General features: G+C 32.0%; 4 protein-coding genes across 7 annotated transcripts; 3 read left to right on the forward strand and 1 right to left on the reverse strand.

Annotated features, from left to right (window-relative positions):
- The first annotated feature begins 2,494 nt into the window (after positions 1 to 2,494).
- On the forward strand, positions 2,495 to 7,747 carry LOC107996122 (EF-hand calcium-binding domain-containing protein 11-like). Its single transcript, XM_062074117.1, has 5 exons — positions 2,495 to 6,832; positions 6,908 to 7,003; positions 7,070 to 7,205; positions 7,274 to 7,446; positions 7,561 to 7,747. Exons 1-5 carry the CDS (start codon positions 6,797 to 6,799, stop codon positions 7,579 to 7,581), a joined length of 462 nt encoding a protein of 153 aa, XP_061930101.1. The 5' UTR covers positions 2,495 to 6,796; the 3' UTR covers positions 7,582 to 7,747.
- Positions 7,398 to 14,361, reverse strand: LOC107996119 (ATP-binding cassette sub-family C member 10). 3 transcript variants are annotated; one of them, XM_017054023.3, is made up of 17 exons: positions 14,219 to 14,361; positions 13,784 to 13,933; positions 12,968 to 13,711; positions 12,510 to 12,767; positions 12,152 to 12,431; positions 11,846 to 12,069; positions 11,504 to 11,741; positions 11,161 to 11,429; positions 10,860 to 11,090; positions 10,582 to 10,793; positions 9,644 to 10,499; positions 9,341 to 9,567; positions 8,749 to 9,255; positions 8,491 to 8,682; positions 8,157 to 8,400; positions 7,945 to 8,084; positions 7,398 to 7,881 (listed from the first exon to the last, which is right to left on the reverse strand). In XM_017054023.3, exons 2-17 carry the CDS (start codon positions 13,922 to 13,924, stop codon positions 7,764 to 7,766), a joined length of 4,881 nt encoding a protein of 1,626 aa, XP_016909512.1. In that variant the 5' UTR covers positions 13,925 to 13,933; positions 14,219 to 14,361; the 3' UTR covers positions 7,398 to 7,763. The 3 variants fall into 3 exon arrangements, with proteins under 3 accessions (XP_016909512.1, XP_016909511.1, XP_061930083.1); XM_017054022.3 differs by having other exon boundaries at positions 13,784 to 13,944; positions 14,219 to 14,355; XM_062074099.1 differs by lacking the exon at positions 14,219 to 14,361 and adding an exon at positions 14,171 to 14,212.
- Positions 14,362 to 14,529: 168 nt separating this feature from the next.
- LOC107996120 (coiled-coil domain-containing protein 97) lies at positions 14,530 to 15,908 on the forward strand. The gene is made up of 3 exons (XM_017054027.3): positions 14,530 to 15,466; positions 15,541 to 15,703; positions 15,780 to 15,908. The coding sequence occupies exons 1-3, from the start codon at positions 14,598 to 14,600 to the stop codon at positions 15,813 to 15,815; spliced, it is 1,068 nt and encodes a 355-aa protein (XP_016909516.1). The 5' UTR covers positions 14,530 to 14,597; the 3' UTR covers positions 15,816 to 15,908.
- Positions 15,909 to 16,121: 213 nt separating this feature from the next.
- Positions 16,122 to 20,457, forward strand: LOC107996143 (vacuolar protein sorting-associated protein 35). 2 transcript variants are annotated; one of them, XM_017054057.3, is made up of 12 exons: positions 16,122 to 16,237; positions 16,840 to 17,059; positions 17,158 to 17,281; positions 17,379 to 17,574; positions 17,636 to 17,830; positions 17,898 to 17,981; positions 18,072 to 18,308; positions 18,535 to 18,683; positions 18,758 to 19,244; positions 19,313 to 19,732; positions 19,835 to 19,978; positions 20,052 to 20,457. In XM_017054057.3, the coding sequence occupies exons 1-12, from the start codon at positions 16,235 to 16,237 to the stop codon at positions 20,229 to 20,231; spliced, it is 2,439 nt and encodes an 812-aa protein (XP_016909546.1). In that variant the 5' UTR covers positions 16,122 to 16,234; the 3' UTR covers positions 20,232 to 20,457. The 2 variants fall into 2 exon arrangements, with proteins under 2 accessions (XP_016909546.1, XP_016909547.1); XM_017054058.3 differs by having other exon boundaries at positions 16,140 to 16,237; positions 16,861 to 17,059.
- Positions 20,458 to 20,909: the final 452 nt, after the last annotated feature.

Raw genomic sequence — 20,909 nt, forward strand, 5'->3', positions numbered from 1 at the left:
ATTTCTTGGTGTCCTTCTTCTTCGAGCTTTTTAACAATTTCATACGTATTTTCTTCTTGGCCTTTGCCCCTTCGTCCGATATGTTCTTCGATCTCGATGTTTGAACAATATCGTCGTCGTCATCGTCAATCTCCGGCTTTTGCAAAGAAACACGTTTGCTTGTTTCAGGTTGCAGGCTGCGATTTAACGAAGGGAATTCACTGGCAACGCGTGTCGCGCCACTGAAAGCGGCCAGCCGACTCTCGTATCCGATACTGTCGCGTTTCAATTTCGAATTCTCGTTCTCCAATCTCGCGATCTCTTTCTCCAGTTGCGCCATGCGTTTGTCCTTCTCATTGATCTTCTTGATCTTCCTGTAGATCTTGCTGTTCCCCGTGGACATCGCCGGAAACGGTGTGGAATGATCGGGACGGTGATTAAAATTGTTGTTGATGCCGGTGTCTGAAATTGATTACATTTTTCATGGCGGAAAAAGGTGTCGCCACCTGGTACATGGGGGAAAAAAAAAATGAAAAATCCTCGAAAGTGGTAAACGCCTGCTTGAAAGTCGTCTTTTATTACGTTGCCAACCATGTCAAACTTCCATCCCAAATCAATCCGTTTTACTCTCATAATAAATATACGTGTATATATATATATATATATATATATACGTTAAACGATATCACGCGTTCTATCTCGCTTTTTGCGATATTACGAGCGCGCGTTTTATTTTCCCCCTTGACGCGTATCGCTCCTCCAGTGGATCCACGCATCCACCGGTGGCGAAGATGGAAAGAATAGGATGTTGGTGTTCGTCGAAGGGGCAAATCCCTCATCTTCCGTCTGAATCGTGCGACTAAATGAAACGGGTCCCTCCTCCCCCTTCCCTCCGCGACGAAACGACGAAAACGTCGCAATATTTTTAACGCGACCCCGTAATAATAATAATAATAATAATAATATCTCGTTCACAAGCGAGAGAGGATCCCGCCGACGGGAGAGAAATCGGTACTTTCCTCCCTGGATCTTTATTCCATTAAAAAGCCGGGAGATCTTTATATTTCCGAGCGGAAACTCCGCCAGTCAGCCAGCCAGCCAGCCAGCCAGCTAGACAGATTCCGCTTTCCTCCAATTCTCCTCACACCCTCTTCCCTTCTGGTCGTTACTCCTTTTTTATCCGGATACCGTAACGACCTGTTGCCGTTACCGATATTGAGGATGCTTTAATACAGACCTCGGCCGCATTAACGGCTCGAAATATCGTGGCGAATTCAATTCGAGAAAATAATTCGCGACTACCTTTAAATATTTATTAAAAGCCGAGCCGAGTGGACGGATCCGGACTGGTTCCTTTTTCTACTTCGCTCGACCGTGAACTCGAGCGCTCCGGCCTAGGTAAATAAATTTCCTCCGAATTCGTTTATCCTCGTCATACCCTGCCCTCCCCCTCCCCCTGTTCAATTCCAACAACCCTTTGCAACAACACGACGGGAGCGGCACCACGACAGGGTCGGTTCGTCTCTCCTTATTGCTCGACCACCGATGCGTGTCGTGGTCCACGAAGGCTCGTCCTACTTTGTGGACACACATGGTAGACACAGCGAAATTTATTTAACTCAATTAAGGAGGCCCGTCGAGAATGTTCGAGTGGCTGCACAGCCAATTGAAAGTTACACGTGTTTTTGTCAGCTCTCGTTTAACGGGAAAGCTTGAAGAGAAGAGGCGAGGTGAAACCAGATACGCCAGAGTCGGGGCAGGAGTGATTAAAAAGAAGAGGAAGAAGGAGAGCGAACGAGGGAGGGTGTGTGTGTACGTGTGTGTGTGTTGTGCTCTGCAGTAAACGAGTAAATGTCCGCTCGAGTAAGAAATCCCCCTCCCCCATCGACGACGAAGAAACCACCGAACGCGTCTCCTCTGTATATATATATATCCCGAGAATCGAGGAAGCGGATATACTGTTTCAAGATCGTCGCGTGAGAAGATCGATCGACTTTTCCCCTGCTTTTAATTAGTGACCCGTTAGGTAAAGGGATAACATTGTGCCGGGGTGAGAGTAATCAATTCGGGAAACGAGGCTTGGCGTGGTTTTACGAGCGCATAAAGACTCGTAAATGAGGGACGAAACGTTCGAGAGGAGGAAAAGGATACGAGGCTTCGTCCAAACTTTCCAAATAATGATATTATTAATATAAAGGCGGCTCTTTCGTCTTTTCGTCTGTCAAAAAATTTTGATTTTTTTCGATTCGATTCACGAACGAACGATTACTAAATTTTACGTATCGCGTAACAGGTTTTTCTATCAATTGATCCTACGGAAATCCAATTATTGCCGCATTTGCCACGATACGAATTGGACTTGGAGCGCTCGGAGTTGCATCTATTTCGCATCAGGTGGAAGCCAATTTTGCAGTCCATGGCAATTGCGATCCTCTCCCCTCTCGGGAGTTCGATAGCTCTCGGTTAAATTATTATAATGTCGAGTGAACAAAGCATAGCTGGCCGGAAATTCTATGCTAATGAATTACGAAATCGAATCTCCGAGTACGATAACGTTTGCCGCGGCAAATATTACTTTTGACTTCCCTATTTAATTACCTTTGTTATCATAACTCGAATAATATACTCCCTCGCGTTTCGAGGAAATTTTCATCGAACGTTGTAAGCGAGATTCTTTGATCGGTAATGGAGATGTTTAAAGAAAGAAAGAAAGAAAGAAAAAAAAAGAAAGAAAGAAAGAAAGGGAAAAAAAGAAAAAAAATAACGTTACTAAGATAGAGTCTTGACGGTAAGAGAGCGTTGTTGATATCCAGCTCCATCCTCTTCCGTACAACTCGTCAATTACGGAACACGTAATGAATGAGCGCCTTCATAATTCGCGAAAAAAACTTATCTCCTCGCCCCTTTAACGCATCAACGGGTGCCGTCAACAGGCGCCCGTACGCTTGGCTTAGCTCGGGACGTAGTAATGATTCTACGGAACAGAAGTAAATGTAGAAGACCCGCCACCTTCGTGTCTCCGCTATTTCTCGTCGCGACAGACCGTATAATGCGAGCACGACCGTGTCGCGACACAGAGAAAGAAAGAAAGAGAGAGAGAGAGAACACGCGTATAGAATGTGTTTCACCGAAACCTCGTCTCGACGATCCTTGACTGAAATTCAGAAGTTGCGTTTTCTTCTCCTTTTTCCTCCCTATCGTTTCTTTCCCATTTCTGGTTTCCTCTTTCTTTCTTTCTTTCTTTCTTTTTTTTTCTCTCTTTCCCCCTTCTTATTTTGCAAATATATAATAGTACTTACGCAGCAAACGATAAGGGTTTTATGCGTGAAAATATAACGCGAAGAAGGTGGGATATATATCTCCTCCCCCTCCTTCTCGGCCGTATTCACATTCAGAGACACGAACGTTATTAAAGATGCTTGTCGCGAGCGAAACCGAATCCCGGCTTAATGGATTCAACGCCGAAGGATCTCATTTATCCAACCGATGTGTAAGTACGTGTTTTGATGGCGAACGGACGAGCACACGATACATATAGAAAAAGGAGCAAAATTTCAGGGCGATGCAAAAGTTTCTCCCGGGGGAGGAGCCCAATACGGGCGAGCTAGACTTCGTAATCCATGGACGTTTTGCCAGGAGAAGCGTGCGTACGCGGCCGCGTAATATTCCAAACGCGTTTATACTATATGCGTGCAATATGCAAGAACGTTCTCACGCACTTCTATATACCCTACGAACCTTCCCATTGCATCGTGCACTAATCACGGTAAAAGCCGTAGCTCGCGCCCGTTATATCCGTTATCCGGCTGTGTCTTGCCTTACTTAATGGAAATATGAGAGGCGTTACACTCGTCTGGTGACACGTCTATCCCGTTTTTTTTATTTCTAGTAATACCGCGGGGACATTGTTCTATAAACACGGCCACCGTTGTCGCAACGCGCCACACCGCGTCGACGTCTCTCGACTCGTCGTCTCGCGCCACCTTCGCCACCGCCTATCCCAAATTGTATTCCCAAAAGTCGTACACGACATGACCGACCAAGAAAGGCCAACTATACGATCGACAACCAATCCCCCTCACCTATGATGATAAAAAAACATATATCTATCGATCTATCTAAACTTATCGGATATTTCACATTTTCGACCCGCGTTAAAAATCTTTGTCACGATCCTGATTATCGAGAGCGCGGATGATGCCAAAGTCAATTAAACATGTGACGATCCTGTGTCGTTTCAATTTCGCACGGCAATCGAGCGAATGTTTTCGAGGATTCGAGTACAGCTAGTCGCGTCCACCTGTGAGCAGTGGAGGGCAAATTGTGATTTATGCGGCCAACATGTTGCCGACTGACGAAAGAGAATTGTGGACGTAATGAGTTATGGTGAGTTGCGGCTTAATGCAAATATATGGTCCGTTGCCGTGTAATCAGCCAGTCGGTTGACATCCCGCGCGTGTGTCCACGACGGAAGAGAGCGCGTTTCAAACACGTTCTGCGATCACGCTTTTTTTTTCCTTTTTTTTTTCTCTCTATTCTTCTCCATGCGAGAAATCGTTCAACGGAGGCGCATATACCCGATCGTCGGCCGCATTTCCTTTCCTTAATGTTTGTCGGCAATCACCGTCGCCTACCTACTTTTATCCATCCCGGGACCCCTCATTCAAACAACATTGGCATATTTTCCGCGTAACTTCAAGGGTGAAGCCTAGACGTCCCCTCGCTATTACATGTACAGAGAATGCGCCGTATTGACGGCAACCCGTAGAGATCAAACACGAAGCGCCATAGTTACCGTGTTATTAATTCTCAGATAATTTTCTCCACGCCTATTAGAGGACGTATATTCTTACATTGATTAAATATTCGACAGACGCTCTGACGGCGAATGACACATGGAACACGCGTATCCTAAATTGCACATTGATATATTAAAGCATACTGTAGGCAGACCGTAGTAAATAACGCGCATATATTTTTACGTTCGATTTATGACGATACGCGCATCTCTCCGTCCCCGCAAACTCGAAAAAACGCCTCGACGATTCGATAACAAAACCCGAACTAGTTTTCGAAGGGCGGCCGCGCAGTCTCCTCGATAGCAAGGGTTAGTCTAGGGCTGTGCGCTCGTTGAAACCAACCCTTGATAGGTGCACTTTTAGGGTAGCCCCCTACGCTAGTGACTGTGCTTCAAGCCTCGAGTACCCACCGAGACGCGCAAGAGCGAAGGGCTATTGCGTGTACCGACTGTGTCACGAGACGAGCCACATCCAAGATGAAATTTCAAATATACACTATATGCTTTTATAATCCTTTTTTTTTCTTTTTTTCTTTTAAGGAAATTATCTGTTCACGCGAATTCTCGAAAAATTTCCATTTGATTACAGAAAACGCGACAATCGCAAAGTTTAAGTTAACACTTGAAATTCTTTTATCGAACGGTCGAAACGGAAAGGAGATTTTAGACAGGAAATCAGGTCAAAGGAACAGAAGATATATTTTTTTCATTCGGACGTTTTTCTCAGTACGGAAGCTATAAATTCGTTTCAATATTATTTCAATTCGCCACGGAGCGTGTACAAACGCGGTGCAAACTCTCGCTTTATGGTTGAAATATCCATACCGCAAATTTATTCTTTATGAGCCTTTATGACTGAAATATAAACGTTCCTTGCGTACGCACACTTTATATGGGTTGTCGAAGAGTATCGGCCAATGACACAACGCCACCCGTAAGGCTCGGCCTTTCAGCCGAGAATTGCCTATGCTTTTGCGCCGGAAGCACACATGTTTCAAAGGCGGTTCCTCCACAAAGGGCGGGGAAAAAACGGGGCCGCGACCGCCACGCTGGATTCCCATCTGTGACGGCCGCGTCGCCCTCAGAATCGCGACGAGACGAAGTATTAGACGAAAATTACTTAATTCGTCGCTCTCAAAAGGGCACGAACTTTGAACGAATCCCGAGAGAAGGAAGCCGCGTTATCGCGGCGGTTTTTTGACAAAAGAGCATCTATCGATTCAGCATCGATCATCGATTCGATCTGTTACGAAGTCGCTTCGTAAATTCAATCCATAAAAATTCTGAACGATGCTGTTACACGTAAGAACACATTTTTATCCTTAAAATTCCGTGCACCGTTGCGAAAGGAAGAATAGGAGAATCCGCGAATAAAAATTTTGTTGAATCATCGCCTATGTCGCAGTTATAAAAAAAGTGATGATAGTCGATCGTGCTAAACGCGCTACATCATTAACGCCATATATAAAATGCTTCTGCAGTGCCTCTGCAGCCAGTTTTGCACGTTTCATCGAGCCGTGCGCGCGTGAAAAATAATAGCGTTCCGTCGCGGTATACGCATACGCGGGGAGAAAAAGGAGAAAAGGGAAAGGAACGAGTTTAAATGACGGGTAATTAAAAAACGGAACGTAAAATCAGGCGGGGTTACAGCTCATTAGTTTTCAGCGGCGGAGAACGATGACAGAGGCCGCGAAAATGCCGGTTGAATGCCGGATATAGCAGACGCGTTATGTCATCGGGCGCACACGGCCGCGTGTACGTGTCCCGCGGCGGCGTTAATTGGCTCCGTGATGAATATTACAAAATACCGGCGGCTGAAAAGAGAGTCACCGCTTTAATTACGACATAATGCGTGTCGGTCGAGCTTCTCTCGCGTGAAACACCGATACGCTCCTTCTCTCTCGCGTTGCACGACTACCGGCAACACCTTTCAACCGCTTTCATCAAATAGCTTAATATGGAAGTCGTTCAAGAAAGTTCCCCCCCTCCTTCTAGTGGGATACGTTCAGGAAGGACGAGATGCTACCGAATTGTTTCGAGGATCGCGCGAAAATGGTAAAATCGAAGTTCAAGCTTAAAAATTTCGAGCACAGTGAAACGAGGACTTTACGAAAATTTTGAAAATTATAGGCTTTTGACTATGCCGATGCGGAGAAAAAGGGATTTTTGAGCAAATGGGAATATAAGATAGCGATGACGGCTGTTTTTGGATGCCGTCCGGAAAAAGTAAAGTTTCATTTTTTAAAAGGTTAATCGATTTTTTCCCTGAAAACGATTTATACTGATTTTCAGACGGAAGTGAAACAAGTGTTTCAATCTACCGATAAAATCTCATTCGAGGAGTTTAAATTATGCGTGTCCAAGAAAAGTAATGCAAATGATTCGCACGTTAATGCGGAAATGTTATTCGCTTTACTGGATAAGGATTGTAGGTATCGATTATTATTTAAAAAAAAAAAACTCAATTTTTTTCAAAATAAAAATACTTCGTTGCAGATAAAGGATATTTAGTATTGGATGATTTCTATTCTGCAAGCAAATATGTGAATTTGAAAGTGTCAGTGACAGTGTGGCAAATGATATTCAAGGAATTAGATCGTTATAAAAAAGGATATATCGATTTCGGCGAATTTTTACGTTTTATATTACCTACAATAACTTACAATGAGGTAGTCTGATTTAATACAAAGCTTAAACATAATAAACGAATCAAATAAATTTCATATTTTATCACAATCTCATAAAACGTTTACTAAATTAATACATTGTTTATATCCTTATAGATTAAGATACAGTTCTCATAGGATCATATGAAAATAATTATAATTTATAAGACAAATGCAGATTTCGTAATACGCGTTTCATTATATATACAGTAAAAATAACTAATACTATGATATATTATAAAACTATACACTTATAAAAAGTTTATCGCATAAAAAAAAAATAAATATTTTAATTAGGAAGATATATACATAATCACGTTTCATTCGTTATCTGAAAATTCTTGACTCACCAAATGATAAAAATGGGAATCAATATTCTGAATCAATAAATTTGGTTCTTCGAATTCTAGAACTTCTCCATCTCCCATCACAAGAACTCTAAGTGAAAAAATTACATATTAAACATATTTATTTTGATTATAAATCGTAAAACTAACATACCTATCACAGTACATAATCGTTCTTATTCTATGTGCTATAGTCAATACTGTAGCAGTTTGGAAGGAAGATTTTATTGTCGCTTGAATGAATTTGTCTGTTTCTTGATCAACGTTTGCCGTTGCTTCATCGATACAGACTATCTACAAGAAAAAATTAATAATTAAAAATAATGCAAAATGTAGAATGTTTAATTGAAAAAAATTGACGAATACCTTAGCATTATGTAAAATTGCTCTAACCAAGCAGAACAATTGTCTTTGACCTGCGCTAAGATTATTACCATTTTCATCCAAAGTAGCACCAAGCCCTCCTAATCGATAAACCAACGAATGAATTTTGCATTTCTCCAATGCTTTGTATATGAGCAAATCTGGATACTGATTTAATGGATCAAGATTTTCTCGAATCGTACCCGAAAATAAAAATGGATTTTGAGGTATAATAGCCAATCGAGATCTGAAACGATTTGATGTTTTATTTTTAATTGCTGATAAGCAGATATTTTAAATCAAAATAATTAATTTAATTTAATATATCAGGAAATACCTTATCGCATTCAATTGTAAACTTTGTATATTCACATTATCGATTAATATGCTTCCAGAATTTATTTCTGTTAATCTAAATAATGAATTAAATAAAGAACTTTTTCCTGCACCTGTACGTCCAACAATTCCAATTTTTTCTGCAGGTCTTGTAACGAATGATACACTATTTAGAGATGGCACTAAATGCTCTCTGAAAGATTTAAAAATTGATTACAATACTGAATAATAGATTTCAATTAATTACGTAATTAATTACCTGTATTTTAAAACAACATCCCTAAATTCAATTACACCCTGACTTGGCCAAGCATATGGCGGATTATCACCTTTTATAGTTTCTATAGGAACATTTTCTAAATATTGTTTTACACGTTCAACGGCAATCATTTCTCTTTCAGTTTCAGTAAATGCATTTACCACCCCAGATAATAATCCAGTCACAGATAATGTGTAAGTAATAACGAGACCTATTAATCCAGGATCCGCAATGTTATACTGATGTTGTAAAACTGCTATATTGCTCACTCCCGCTAAAAGTGCTACTCCAATAAGTTGTAATCTTAATGCAAGCCATTGACTGACAGCAAATGATGCAAATTGTGTTTTTTGACTGATTTCTAGCAAAAGTTCATTTTCTTGTTTAAAACGAGCTACAGTTCGAAAAGCTCTAATAGTAGATAATCCATGTAAAGTTTCATTAAAATTTGCATATAACGGTGAAAGTGCAGCACTAGATAGACGTTTCAACTCTCTTGATGTTAATCTGAAAAATGTTATTAAATTAACACATATTTTATATATACATTTATATAACATATATATATATATATATATATTCAATCATATACCTATAATGATTTTGAATCCAATGATAAACTGGTATCAATGGTGCTAATACCAAAAGTATCCACGGTAATCCATAAGCTATAATAATAATTGTGGCAATCAAACCAAATAATTGAGCAAATAAGATATTAGCGATAAAGGGAAGACTATCATCAATTGTGTATATATCGGATGAAAATCTATTTAGAATTCTGCCAAGTGGTTGTATGTCAAAAAATACAGCTTTAGCCTAAAAAAATATATCCTGTAAATTTTATTTTAATATTTTTTATTGTTATCAAATATTTTTTGTAAAATATATTTACTCGCACTACAATTTTTAAAAGTTGTTTGTGTATAGAAATTGCTGCTTGAATTCCACCATATGCAAACATAAATGCTCTCATTAATGTGAATAATGTATTAAAGATAGCCAAAAGCGTATACACCGTTAGATAATAATTAGTACTCATATTATAATCATCAAAAAAATATTCTAATCGTAAAGTTTTTGTGCTATCTGTGATATTAGTTACAGTTGTATTGGCATGAGTTACCCAATAAGATAGCCATAAATCCGTGACATTTTTCGAACTTTGCATTAAGAACATCGAAAGAATTATTGAAATTGCTAAATAGTAACCTATTGCTTTTATATAACAATTATATACTCCAAATCGTACTTTGCCTTTTTCTTTATATTCTTCATCAAGTAAAGGATCTTTTTCGTCTTTATTTGCTTGATACATTTCTTTTGGTAAATCACTTATAGAAATATTATTTAATTCAGATTCTACAGAATCTGAAGATAATAAATAATCTTCTAAATCAGATAAAACTTCATTTGGTTTACCCTGATTGATGATTCTACCCTTTGACATTTCTATTACTAAATTTGCATACATTAAATATCGAGTCTGATGAGTACATAATAATCTTGTTTTAGTATTTAATAAACCCAGAATAACGTGTTTAAATATATAACTAGCAACTTTTGGATCTAAAGTCGCCAAAACATCATCTAATAAATAAATGTCTTTGTCGGCATATACAGCACGCGCTAAAGAAATTCTTGTCTTTTGACCACCACTCAATGTGTTTCCCGCTTCTCCAATCAATGTTAAATCTTTTTTAGGCAGAGAATTTAAATCAGCACTCAGAGCACATGCTTTTAAAATATTCCTGTTATGGTATAATTTTGTTTAAAAATATATATATATTTTTTTTTTTCATACACACATATATTACATAATTCAATACTTACTTATATCTATTATAATCATAAGATTTTCCAAAAAGAATGTTATCTCGAATTGTACCACGTTGTAACCATGGATTTTGTTTTACATATGCAAAACCTTTTTCAATATCATTTACTGCTATTGTACCACGAACTTTAATTATTTCACCTAAAATACCATTTAGAAGTAATGATTTTCCGCTACCTACTTCTCCCATGATACCAATCAAGTGTCCCTAAAATAAAATATATAATTTATAACATTTAATATGGTTAAAAAGCTAATTATTTTTTATTATTACCTTTGGAATTGAAATATTAATATCATATAGATTAAAAATATCATTATTTTCAAAACTGATAGTTTTTTTAGATTCTGAACTACCAGATGGGCTTAAGACGTCTTTAGGTGCATTAAAACTATTTTGTTCTATATTTGAATTTGAGTTTATACTAAGTATTACATCTTGAAGCATTAAATCTATTCCAGATGGGGATTCTGAATAATATGATGACATATCTGCATCTGGTAACTGTATTAAATTGAATTAATTTAATACTTTTCAATAATTTTTAAAATCATAAAATACAATTTTAACTTACATCTAGCATTCTCTGAATTCTTTTAAGTGATACCCAAGCTTCTGTAAGACCATTCAAAACCCATGGAAATGCATTTAATGGAGCTATTAGCATATTTAATAATGCCATACTAGTAAATACTGTCTTTGCATCGAGTTTATTTCCAAGAAGTACATATGTAGCAAATGTTAATATGGAAATTAAGACAGGTGTTGTTGCCCAAAAGTAAACACATAAAGCATCTAGATATTTTCTACCACGCAAATATTTAATTTCATTTTCACGTAATTCTGATCAAAAATATAAAAAAATATATAAAAATGAATAATTAAAAATATATCCATATTTTTCAAAGTATACTAACTTGATATATTTCGCAAAAAGTGATCTTCCCATACATTTAATTTAATAGTAGTTATTCCACGCAATATTTCCCCTATAAGTCTAACCCTTTGATCTTTATATTCCATTAATTTTGTACTAAATTTTCCAATTTGATTTGCTATTATTTTATTTATAGGTATAAGTACTATTGCAAAAGTAATTCCAGCTAGAAATGAAACTCCTATTTGCTTATTCAAAAGATACAATGTTATAATTAACTGAAAAACATACAAATATAAAACATGAATATAAAATATAAAAATATAAAAAAATATTTTACAACAGTTTTTTAATGTTAAAATATAATATAATAAAGAATCACCTGTAATGGTATACTCCAAAATGCATGAAAACTTGCACAACTGTTAACAACTCTATCATTATCCGTAGTCATAAAATTAACAATTTCACCAAAATTAAATTGTTGCTTAAGTTGCACATTTGAAGAATGCAAAATTTTTCTATATAACAATGTTACAACAGTAGAACGAATTTTTAAACCAACTACAGACATCCAAAATGTGAAATGAGTATTACAAAATGCTCCTAAATAAAATAAAAAAATTATTAGCAGATTCCAACAAATATTAAAAATCATGATAAATTGGTTACTTTTATTAGTACTTACCTATTAAAGCACTTACAAATATTAATGATGCATATAGATATCCATACATGATAGGTTCATTTTTATCTTCAATAAAACCAATTAATTTATTTAGTAATAATGGTCCCATAAACGAAGTGGAGTCAGCAATAAATTTTAATATTCCAACAGAATAAAACTCCCAACCAAAACATTTATGTAATAATTTAAACAAAGTTAATTTGTTTGTAATTATATGAACATGTGTTCCTAATGTTGATTCAGAATTTTCCATTCTATTACTTTCCATTGTATCACCAGCCTACAATATATTATTATATATTATAGAATATATTATCATGGATTTAAAAATTATTGTTTTCATTCTTATTATATTTACCATATTTTGCAAATGCTTATTAATCTTCTGACTAATTGTATTAGTGCTAATATATTCTGGTAAGTCAAATAAATCATCTGAATGATTTAATAAACCATGAACACCCTTTTCCATTAATGAATTTACCCAATGAAATATAAGCTTAGAAGTTGCAGTTGCATCCTCCATAGCAGTCCCAAGATATATTGGGTCCTGTTCTTCAGGAAACCTTACATAGGAAGAATTAGGACTACTCAATAATGCAGTCCGTTCTCCTATCTATAAACATATTTTTCACTGACTAATGATATCTGTGTTTACTTAATAATTCATGATTTTAGATATCATAGTCAATTTAGTAATGTAGCAAATATATATTTAGTAACAGATGTTTGAAATCTCTTATACTGATAAGCAATTGGAAAACACTAATTACTGATAATATTATGAACTAGTGTAATGTACATTTTATGACTTACTTCATTATATTGAGATGATCTCATGTCTCGTAGATTATTGTGACCTGGTATCAGTGTTAAAGCATAAAGTATTAGTAGAGTAACTACAATAATACTAAATCCTAATGATAAATTTGGTAAAACATCATTTTGAGGATTATATTTGATATGACTTCTTAACAGCAATGCAGAAATGACAATTAATAGAAGTATTAATGCCCGAATTGAAACAGGACCACGTGGATTAAAATCTCTTCCTTTTTTTAAGCTTAATATAAAACAAAGATGAACAACCCAAGCTAATCCCTCAGTACCTGCCACAAGATAATCAATAGGTTTGGCAGATGTAACTTTGTTTTTGACTGTAGTAAATATTGGGTTGTACTCTTGTGTAGTAGTAATAACAGAAGATTGTGTCGTATTTTGAATACTGTTCTTTGGAAAAAAAATTGATTTTGCAATGTCAATAGTATGATTCCATTCATCTTGAATTTGATGTAGTATATTTGAACTATTCATGGATAATAATTCTGGTTTTTTAGTGGAACTCATAACATATTTTTGTATAGAATTATTGCGTGATGGATCAAGAACAGTATTAGTAACAATAATATATGCTCTGAGTATAGGAAGAATTACAAGGCATATTGTAATTATAATTCTTAAATTTATGAAATAATTAGAGCCATAATGACGTATAGAATATACATTTCTTTTTCCACAGTGATAAGCAGAAATTATAGCAATACAGGTTAAAACTGGAATCTGAAAAATATTTAAAAAACATAATAATAAATATTCATATATATATATATAAATTTTTTGATATTGAATTACCTGAAGACAGAGTTGTTGAAAACAAACATCAAGATCATGTGTATTTGTATTTAAAGGTTTAATACCTCCATGATATCCACATAATTCTGTCCAATTCCATTTCCACATTTGTTCATCATTATTAATCAACCAATTATCCATGTTTTAAATCTACAAATAATCTCAGAATAAAACAATAAACAATAAACAATATGTAGTAACTTCTTAAAATAGGATAGAAATTTTATTTTATTATCTCATAATAAGATAAGAGTATGAAATTTATATTATACTTATTTAACATATTATTTAATGCACAATAATTATTATTTTACGAAATTTTTATCTATTATTTTAAATATAATATTTATTTGAAGAAATATAAAATAATAAATAAAAGACACCCACAATAATATAACAGATTTGTCATAATATAAATATACTATAAGTACTTACTCATAAATATATATTTTAATTTATAGAACAATATATGTACACATACATACATATATATATGTATGTATTATATATAAATGTATCTTAATATTTGTCACAGATTTCGATATATCATGTTTCAAATAGATAGGTTTACGTATCAACGCAAACTTATAGGTTAGGTTTTTGATGACAGTACCGATGACGCATGTTGTGTAAATTGTATAAGATTCATTAATTTAATAATAAAAACAAAAGTATTGTATTAAAAATATTTTATATATTATTAATAAGTGTAGAGTTATAATATGTAATGTAAGCTAATATTAATAAAAAAATTAATTACATTGATTTAATTATGTTGAGATTGTAATTATAAAATAAAACAATTTGGTTAAACATGAGTAAGAAAAAAGATGTACAAAATTATACTCCAAAAATGATTGAAAATGATAAAAATAAAGTTAGTGACAGGCAAGTAATTGTTTTAAGTGATCAGGATAAAAATTTAGAAGAAGAACTGTTATGTTATGTAGCAAAGAGTAAGGCAATTTTTAAGAGTCAACAAAAAAATGATCCAGATTTAACTTTTGAAGAAAAATTAACAATTGCACGTAATATTCTTCAAAAAAGTAATTGTTTATTTTTGTCTAAATTTGGTCATTATATGAAAAAAGAACATTTAAAATTATTTGAAAAAAGTAAAGATGAAGATTATGAAGTTGCTTATCATTTTAATAGATTACAAAGATATTTTAATAATTCAACAAGACAAACAGATGTTAGAAATAGAAGATATCAAGCATTAAAGACTTTAATAGAAGAAGGAGAATATTTTAGTGAATCTGAAATGATGAAAAGAAATCCATTGTTATATGAACATTTAATTGGGCAATATATGACTGAAAAACAAAAGAAAATTAGAGATAATATAGATACTAAAAATATTACTTTTGTAAATTTATTGATGGAAAATATTGAAAGGGATAATTTAAAGAAAAAACAAAAATTACAAGAGGAAGAAGAACAAAATGTGCTAGAAGAAAATGATTCAGATGAAGAGCAAACAGATATATGTGCTTCAAAGAATAATGAAAAAGAAGAATATTGGGGTAAAACATCTAATTTCAATATAGTACAGCATAAAAATGAAACATTAAAAAATTTTCATTGTATTTCAAAGACAGAAAAACAAATACTTAAACAAGAGTTTGTAACAAACATGTATCAAAATTTTTTGGATGGAAAAGATACAGATTTTGATTATAGGTATTTATTTAATTTCATTAATGAAATAATGAAATTTTATTATTTATATATGCATATATTTTATTTTTTTTTAGCACTGTTGATGATAATGAAACATATGATAATATAGATTTAAAAACCCAGGATGAAGAAGATAAATATTTTGATTCAGAATCACCTGAAACTATAGGACCAACTGAAGATCCAAATGAAGTTGAAAGTGAGGATGAACTGGATATATATATGAAATCATTGAAGGTTAATTGATATTTCACAATTTATGATCAGTTCATATTAAAAGTTCTGATTCATAAATAGATTATTTATTCAATAGGAACAGGATTCTACAGATAAACTCAAGCTTGGATAATCTTATATGTGATGAATACTCTCAGATGTAGTCTTATACATGTACATTAATTTAGACGCAATATTTATAAATAAAAATATATAAAAATTTAAATATCTATTTATTTTTTAAATCAAAAATATAAGAAGTATATCAAAGTAATATAACTAATTTTAAATATTCGATTTAATGTAAATAAATTATTTTATTATTTATGATAAAATATATATTGGTGCTGTAGATTAATAATAAAAAAAAATATATGTAATGCCATAGAAATTTTTTAATAAAATTAATTCTTTCGTTGGAACAATATCATTTTTCCTGCTTTACATATATATATATATGTAACAAGTAATCTGTATAGAGCGCGTCACTTTCAACGGTGGGTGTTTCAAGTGCAGGAAACAAGTATTTAGTTTTTTTAAATAAAAAAGAAAATGGTAAATATAAAATTAATTTTAAAAAGCATGTTAAACCCTTGCTTATAAAAAAAGTTAATTGTACGCCAAATGAATTAAATAGAAATTTAAAGAATTATTCTTATCAAGTTATTTCAATATCATGAAGGTTAATTATCGTAAAAATTTTGCTATTTATGTTATATTTAATTCAATGAATATTTAAAATTAATTTAATAAAGTTAATAACATTTCCTTTCTTTTTTTTCGAATATAAAAAAAAAAGGTTTAATAATATTTTTTTTATTTAGTCAGTTTTATAGTAAAATTATAACCCTTAATTTTAATTTAAAACGTAATGTATTCAATATTATATTAAGAATTGAAAATTATAATATATCAAAAATATTTTAATTGCAAAATCTATTTATTATATTTATTAATATATTTTAATATGAGCGGACTTTTTGCTTTTTGCATAATTTATGTAATATTTTCCTTTTATAAATATTAATTAGTTAGTTTATAATTATAATATAGTAGAATAGTTTCTCCTTGCTTCTTTTTTATCATGAAAGCATAAAATAGTGCATGCTTGCATTGAGTGGCTTACCTAGCATGGTACTACCTGGTGTTCCTGGTAGGTATCTTTATTTTTCTCACAGCCAATGACACCTGCTATAACGGGAGTTGAAGAACAAGAAAAACTACTTGAGGATGCAATTGGTGTAGTCAAAGTGCAGGCTTTTCAAATGAAACATTGTTTGGACAAATCCAAATTAATGGATGCATTAAAACATGCATCTACGATGTTAGGAGAACTGAGAACTTCTCTTTTAAGTCCAAAGAGTTATTATGAATTATGTATCCTTAATTTAAAAAAAAAATTATGTAGATTTCATAAAATATTTTTAATAATTTTTTTTATAATAAATTTTATTTTTTCTTACATATAACTTTAGACATGGCAATTACTGATGAACTAAGACATTTAGAACTTTATTTATTAGATGAATTTCAAAAAGGAAGAAAAGTTACAGATTTATATGAATTAGTACAATATGTTGGAAATATTGTACCTAGATTGTAAGTTTATTATAGATATATCATGATAATATGTACATATTTTGATGATAATGATAATATGTTCATATTTTTCTAATATTTAATATTGTTTTTTTAGATATTTACTCATCACAGTAGGATTAGTATATATCAAAACAACACCTGGCTTAAAAAGGGATCTATTAAGAGATTTAGTAGAAATGTGTAGAGGTGTTCAACATCCTTTAAGAGGTCTTTTCTTAAGAAATTACTTATTACAATGTACTCGTAATATTTTACCAGATGTTGCTGAAGAAGATGATGAAGATGGAAATGTATGTTTAAAAATGAACAATATATAAAAAAGATAAATTTATATTTTGTATTTTTCTTTAGGTTCGTGACAGTATAGACTTTGTCTTGATGAATTTCGCAGAAATGAATAAATTATGGGTACGCATGCAGCATCAAGGTCATACTAGAGATAGAGAAAGAAGAGAAAGAGAAAGAGAAGAACTTAGAATTTTAGTAGGAACTAATCTTGTACGATTAAGTCAGTTGGAATCAGTTACTTTGGAGAAATATAAAAAGGTTAATCTTAATATATTTAATTTATTAAAATTTTGCAGAATAATTACTTAATAATAATCATTTTTAGCTTGTCTTACCAGGAATTTTAGAACAAGTAGTCAGTTGCAGAGATGCAATTGCTCAGGAATATCTTATGGAATGCATAATTCAAGTAAATGAAAGATAAATTTTTAAATTTATAAATATTTAAAATTGTAATAAAAAAAATGATTATTGATAATATTCATATTCATATTTTTAGGTTTTTCCCGATGAATTTCACCTACAAACATTAAATGCATTTTTAAAGTCTTGTGCTGAATTACAAAATGGTGTAAATGTAAAAAACATAATTATTTCATTAATAGATCGTCTTGCAGCATTTAGTCAAAGATCAGATGGTGTGGGAGGGCCAGGAAGTCCTAACCAAGTACCAGGAATTCCACAGGATGTAAAACTTTTTGATGTTTTCAGTGATCAAATAGCTATAATTATACAAGTTAGTATGATTTATATATATATAAAAAGAATTTATATTGTTAACTCAATTTTATTTAATTTATTTCTATGATGATCAGATACTGCACAAATTTGATAATAATGTGATTAATACTTATTAATATTCAATATCCTTACTTATATAGTTTAAGTCTGAAAATTTTTCTTTATAATTATTAAATTTTTAATTATTTTTAATTGTTATTATATTTGATTATTATTTATAGACAAGACAAGACATGCCTCCAGAAGATATAGTTTCTCTTCAAGTGGCTCTTATTAATTTAGCACATAAGTGTTATCCTGATAGAGTAAACTATGTGGATAAAGTTTTGTTAACGACTGTTCAAATATTTCAAAAACAGAATGTAGATAAGTATGTATAATATAATATGAAGTATAAGTTTTTATATATAGATAAATATATAATAAATTTAATAAATTTTCTAGACTTGAATATAATAGTGCTGTATCAAGAGAGTTAGTGAGATTAATGAAAATTCCAATAGATAATTATAAAAACATATTAACTGCTTTAAAACTTGAACATTTTGCCCCATTACTTGATTATTTTGATTATGAAGGCAGAAAGTTGTTAGCTATTTATATAATAACAAATATTTTAGAAAATGAGACTTTAATACCGACTCTAGAACAAGTAGATGCAGTTCTTTCTATGGTGTCTCCATTAGTACAAGACCAACTAGATCAACCAAATATAGAAGAAGATCCTGAAGATTTTGCAGAAGAACAAGGTCTTCTTGGTAGATTGATTCATCACTTTAAGTCTGAAACAGCTGATCAGCAATACATGATATTAAGTGCTGCTAGAAAACATTTTAGCGCAGGTGGAAATAAAAGAATAAAATATACTTTACCACCAATTGTTTTTCAGGCTTATCAACTAGCTTATACATATAAAGGATTGAAGGATCAAGTTAGTAAATTATTAATTTCTTGTTATAATTTGCAAAGAGTTGACTTGATTATTTTTCTTTGTTACAGGATGAAATGTGGCAAAAAAAATGTCAAAAAATCTTTCAATTTTGTCATGCAACTATTACAGCTTTAATGAAGGCTGAACTGGCTGAATTGCCATTGAGGTTATTTCTACAAGGTGCAATAGCAATAGGTGAAATTCGTTTCGATAATTTTGAGATGGTTGCTTATGAATTTATGAGTCAAGCATTTTCAATATATGAAGATGAAATAAGTGATTCTAAAGCACAATTAGCAGCTATTACATTAATCATTGCAACATTCGAACAAATGAGTTGTTTTTGTGAAGAAAATGCGGAACCAATACGCAACCAATGTGTTTTATATGCTAGTAAATTATTAAGAAAACCAGACCAATGTAGAGGTATCGCTACTTGCTCTCATATATTTTGGTCAGGAAAATCGTTAGCAAGTGGCGGAAAAGAGGTGAATGCTATTCCTTTTTTTTTTTTTTATTTAAATATCATTATATATATTATAATAAAATTATTTAAAAATTATATATATTAATTTACATATTTTTTTAAGATGCAAAATGGATATAAAGTATTGGACTGTTTAAGAAAAGGTATCAGAATAGCAAGTCAATGTATGGATACTTCAGTTCAAGTACAACTTTATGTAGAATTATTAAATCATTATATCTATTTCTATGAAAAAGGCAATACTATGGTAAGAATTATATTTCTATTAATATGTATATGTATATAAGTTAATATTTATTATTATTTTTTTTTTTTTTTAGTTTACTGTCGATATTATAAATCAAGTAATAGCAAAAATTAAAGAAGAACTTCCTAATTTAGAAGTTAGCGAAGAAACAGAACAAATTCAAAAACATTTAGCTAATACACTAGAACATTTAAGGAATAGAATGGAATCTCCAGAAGCTGATGGTGTATCGTATCAAGGACTTGTCCTTTAATGTAATTATTGTAACAATTTTGCACATAAGCAACAATTTTGTACATAAAGCAATCGCCAATTATTTTACGAAATGAATATAGATTTTAAAAAAACGCTTATTAAATATAAATTATAATTTAAATCATATCAATTTACATGTAAAATTAAATTGTTAATAATGATGTATTATATATTATTTGTTAATAATTCGTAAAATATAATTTTTATATTTGTTTTGACGGAAATTGTATTAATATTGTTGATTTTTTAATTCAAAACTTAAAAAATATAATTCAATATCTAGAAAATATTTCAATTTCACTACATTTAATGAGAAATAGTGAAAGTAGAATAGAGATAAAAAAAAATATTAAAATTAGTGCCATTTCTCGATTATCGAATAAAATAATGAAATATATAAAAAAAGGACAGTGTATAATAAGAAAAAGAGAGATAGAGTAGGAAAAGTAAAAATTAATCAACGCCATCTTTTGAATACTTTTAAAAAGATGTTTTTTTTAGTATTCAAATAATGGCGCTATTCTTCAATTCTTTTCTTTACTTTTAAAGAAATGTCTTTGGTATTTAAAAGATGGCGCTGATTTTCCAATTTTTACGCTATCTCTATTCTTTTTCTCCTCTCTTTATGTATATTTCTTCTACAAAGTTTATATATTTAATAAATAGTTCCAATATC

Source organism: Apis cerana, linkage group LG4 (assembly GCF_029169275.1).
Source record: "Apis cerana isolate GH-2021 linkage group LG4, AcerK_1.0, whole genome shotgun sequence".
Classification (NCBI taxonomy): domain Eukaryota; kingdom Metazoa; phylum Arthropoda; class Insecta; order Hymenoptera; family Apidae; genus Apis; species Apis cerana.